Source organism: Anomaloglossus baeobatrachus, chromosome 2 (genome assembly GCF_048569485.1).
Source record: "Anomaloglossus baeobatrachus isolate aAnoBae1 chromosome 2, aAnoBae1.hap1, whole genome shotgun sequence".
NCBI classification, from domain to species: Eukaryota; Metazoa; Chordata; class Amphibia; order Anura; family Aromobatidae; genus Anomaloglossus; species Anomaloglossus baeobatrachus.
In genome coordinates, this window is record NC_134354.1 from 42246659 (window position 1) to 42250879 (window position 4221).

At 42.5% G+C, this 4221-nt stretch overlaps 1 protein-coding gene across 1 annotated transcript in view; it reads left to right on the plus strand.

The window, feature by feature from the left end:
* DONSON (DNA replication fork stabilization factor DONSON) overlaps positions 1–2589 on the plus strand; it is a 31904-nt gene extending 29315 nt beyond the window's left edge. Inside the window, exons 7-10 of the mRNA XM_075335005.1 lie at positions 618–716; positions 1066–1264; positions 1576–1782; positions 1927–2589. Of these exons, the coding sequence (XP_075191120.1) occupies positions 618–716; positions 1066–1264; positions 1576–1782; positions 1927–2064 (643 nt within the window). The 3' untranslated portion in view covers positions 2065–2589. The remainder of the gene's footprint in view (positions 1–617; positions 717–1065; positions 1265–1575; positions 1783–1926) is intronic.
* Positions 2590–4221: the final 1632 nt, after the last annotated feature.

Here is a 4221-nt window from a genome sequence, read left to right on the forward strand (position 1 = left end):
TCACGGCTCATTCCTCTTGCGCGTTGGGGGCCTCCTAGGCTGTCCATCACCAGTGCACAGTCTCACAGCTCTACAAAGCTGCTACCTGGTCTACCATTCATACCTTCCCAAAGATCTGTAGGATTCATACCTACATTTCGTGAGATGCGAGCCAGAGTAAAAGGCTTCTGCAAGCCGCAGTGGCCCCGCGCTCAGACATGAGGTTGTTTGTCTTCTGCCCACTCTTGAGACTGCTTTAGGATGTCCTATGGTTTACTGCGTCCATCAATGACGTGATAAAGAAAAGATTTTGGGTCACTATAAAAACTTTCTTGGAGCATTCATTGGGCGACACAGCACCCACTCTTGTGTACAGTTTGTTTCGATTATGTTGTTTTTCTGCTATGCTTTTACTTTACTGATGCTTCACTTACTTGTATCTCACTAACTGATATACAGCTTTGTGCCACTTGGTGAATGTACACTGCGCCGGAGGAGCTAACTTATTCGGCACAGTGTCCGCCTCCTGTCTGGTCACTTTTCGTTGAAGCATCCACATGTTCTGTTGACTTAAATGCAGCACCAGAGTGATCTAGCTTCAATGTATGCAGTCATTGTACACGACTTTGTATCTTCAGGGAACCACCGGACAGTGACGAAGATGAAAGTTTCTCTTGGCTGGAAGAGATGGGAGTTGAAGACAAAATTAAAAAGCCAGATGCAATATCCATCAAACTGTATCCTTTTGTAGTATTGCCGAACTCTGTCCCTCACGATGACTGGAAAATCCCCCCACCACCCCCAATCTGTCATAGTAGCGATATAAACACCAATACAGCTTGCAGAGGGATTAAACGAGGAGCCAAGATGATGTATTGTAGTCACTCTATTTTCCAACCTTGTTGATATTTTTTCATTCTGCTAAATTCAGAGTTTCTTGCAGCAGAATTTCATAATTTTTGGGTATTAATGTATTTATTATTGCAGACCACAGGTTTTAACACTTAATTTTTAGACCCTATGATATTATTGCTGCAGTTTCTCATCCGTATATGACGTTTTGTACCTTAACTATAAGTGTGATAGCCGTAAGGAAAAAAATGAAGTGAAGTTGGATCACAGACCGGAATCTGTTGTATTGGTCAAAGGTGCAAACACATTCACGTTACTGAACTTCTTGATCAACTGCAAGAGCATTGTGGCCGCCGCTGGTCCGCAGGCAGGACTGCCACCGACGCTGCTCTCACCAGTGGCTTTCAGAGGGGCTACAATGCACACCATGAAGGTTAGTGTCCCCAGTGTTTATCATAAGCCTTTAAAGGATATTTGTCCTGATGGATCACTTCTACAATTGTTGCATGCCTTGCCAGCGATCACAGAATGCTGAAAATTGTAGCTTTGCAAAAGCTACACATTGGTGATTGCCGGGTCAAAAGAGGGGACAATGGTGTAGGCCTTGATGGACCATGCAGCTTGCTTTAGCAAATAGAGGGGGGATCTAAAGCATGGGATCACAACTGATTTAATATACCTGCATAGGGAATTAGAGACATTTTAATGTTTAACTCCTATGAATCACATCCGCTCTCTCTGCAGGCGAGGACTGTGAATGTGAAAACTCAGGTGCGGTCTGGCTATAAAGATCAGTTCAGTTTGGAGATTACCGGCCCGGTAATGCCACATACGGTGCATTCTCTGACACTGCTGCTTAAAGCTGCACAGAAGGGAATTTTTTCGGCATCCCTGTACACACACGAGCCAACTACAGTCTTCAACACGGCCATCCACCCCGAAGACCCCAAGGTGAGTTGTCTTCTGCAAGCCACACCTTTTCATCCCCGCGCAGGGAAAATCCGTGGATCGATGGATGCTCCAACCTGTCAATTGTTCAACTCACTGATCGAAATTAATGGTCTTATTTTTTTTTTTTTTTTTCTTGTAATCTAGGAAAGTGATGGTGCAGAACTCGCAAACTGTGGTCTTCATCCTCTCACATTAGAACAATTCACCCAGTTATCTACACTGGGAAAATCCTCGCTACGTAATGTAGAGCTCATTGACTACAAATATACCTGGAAATGTTGAACCTTTCCCCAAGCTGGAGTATGGACGGACTCCTTTTCTGTCGCCTGCCCTCGCTGCCGGAAAGTGCTTCTTCTATATCCGAAGAAAGCGTGCAAGTGGTATCTGTTCCTGCCCAGATTTTTCTTGTACACAAAGGGGATGATCTGCAGAGGTGAATGTTTGCTGAAGGTCGTGACACGTATCCCACGGCTGCGCTGGAAGTAGGAGCGGAACGTTGGTTTTTAGCTTTAATATTTTAGAATCCAAACATTTAATTTAGGGCTGCACGTCACAGGGGTCAGCAGAAATCCAACCCTGCTTAGACCATTACAGGCTGCAAGTTGTTTGCAACTTACTGCAAGATCAAGATTCCTCCATAGGGGTGCCTAGATTTGACACAGTTTTACGGCACTCCTAAACGTTATTGTGGAGTCCTAACACTATGAAAAAAATGCTCATCGGATTGCAAAACTATTTTACATATTTAAATGTGTTTTATAAATGATGTCACTGCCAGACTGATTTTAATTGTTTTTATATGATTGACTATGGATATGATGTATCTATTAAAAAAAAAAAAAAACCTCCAAAATGTTACCACTGTTGTCCGTACCGGTTCATATTGATTGTATTTACTCTATATGGAGAAAAATATTGGAGCATTTCACATCACAGCTACAGGAACTTTCATGACCTCCCATTATAAATCCATGGGCATTAAAATGGATGATTCTATGCAGCTATAAGGCTTCCGTTCTTCTGGGAAGGATTTCTACAAGATTTTGGAGGGGTCTGTGGGAGTTTTCAGAAGATAATTTGTGAAGGTAAACATTGATGCTGTAGTGGAGGGGCAAGTTCACACTCTATAGTCTAGTATATCCCAAAGGTGTTGGATGGGGTTGGTGTTTTGTGAGGCCAGTCACCTGAAAAAATAACCATATTTATTTACCAAACTATAGAGCAGATGCAATGCAGTCAGGGGGTAGCGTTCTCTTCCATTCACCAAACCCAGACTCCTCCATCAGACGCAGATAGAGCAGTGTGATCCATCACTGCACAGAACACATCTCCTCCATTGGTGGCTGTAGGCTATGTGCGCATGCTGCGTTTACCACATTTTTGCGGTGCGTTTTTGGGCTCAAAACTGCATGACTTTGCTTCCACAGCAAAGCCTATGAGATTTCTTTTTTGTTGTCCACACAGTTCAGTTTTGAAAGTCATGTCAGTTCTTTTCTGCGTTTTTCCACCCATGCAATGCATTGGAAAAAACGCTGCCAAAACCAATGCAGTAAAACGTAGTGCGTTTTTGCATCGGGTGCGTGTTTTTTTTTTTTTTTGCATCAAAAAAACGCAGCATGCGCACATAGCCTTACACCGCTCCATCCAACACTCGGCATGGTGATGTACAGCTACTCAGACATGAAGCTCCTGGCAGGTGCAGTGTTTGTACTAATATCAGAAGTTGTTTGGACTCTGCAGTTATGAGGTTAGCAGAGTGGTGTGTGTGTGTGTGTGTGTGTGTGTGTTTTTTGGTTTTTTTTTTTTGTTCAATTCAGTCATCGAAATGTCACACGTGGTTTGTGAAATTTGTGCATAGTCAAAAATGGTCTCTTTGGGCTCTACAAAGTCACATCTTCCAAAACGTTCTGTGTATATAAAAAAAAAAAAAAAAATATGGGTGGGGCACATTAACTATACAAATACAAAGAATGACTATAAAATTCCTGGGACATTCACATGTTCCTCTTCCAACGTGGTATACTGTAGTGCACAGGATTAAGTACATGTCCTATTGGGGGTCTCTATGTTGGAGAAACAGGACAGAGACAGAGAGCAAGGATGAGATCTCACCGCCACACAATTACAGACAAAAAAAATCCATTTACCTGTGGCCAAACATTTCTGTGCTTAAGGACACAACATAAACCACATGAAAGTCATCATATTAAAAGCCAACTTCAGATCACAAAATCATCACAGGGTCTGGGAATACAAATTCATTAAAATGTTTAACTCTGTGGACACAAGACTCAACCTGTCAGGAAGATTTATGGCCCATTACAAAATCCGAGGAGTCTATTCCAGAGACTCACCAGAGCTCTGATCCTACATGGATATTGGGACAATAAAACTCACACCACTAATCAAAGCTAATTAAGGATTCACTTTCTAAGCTCA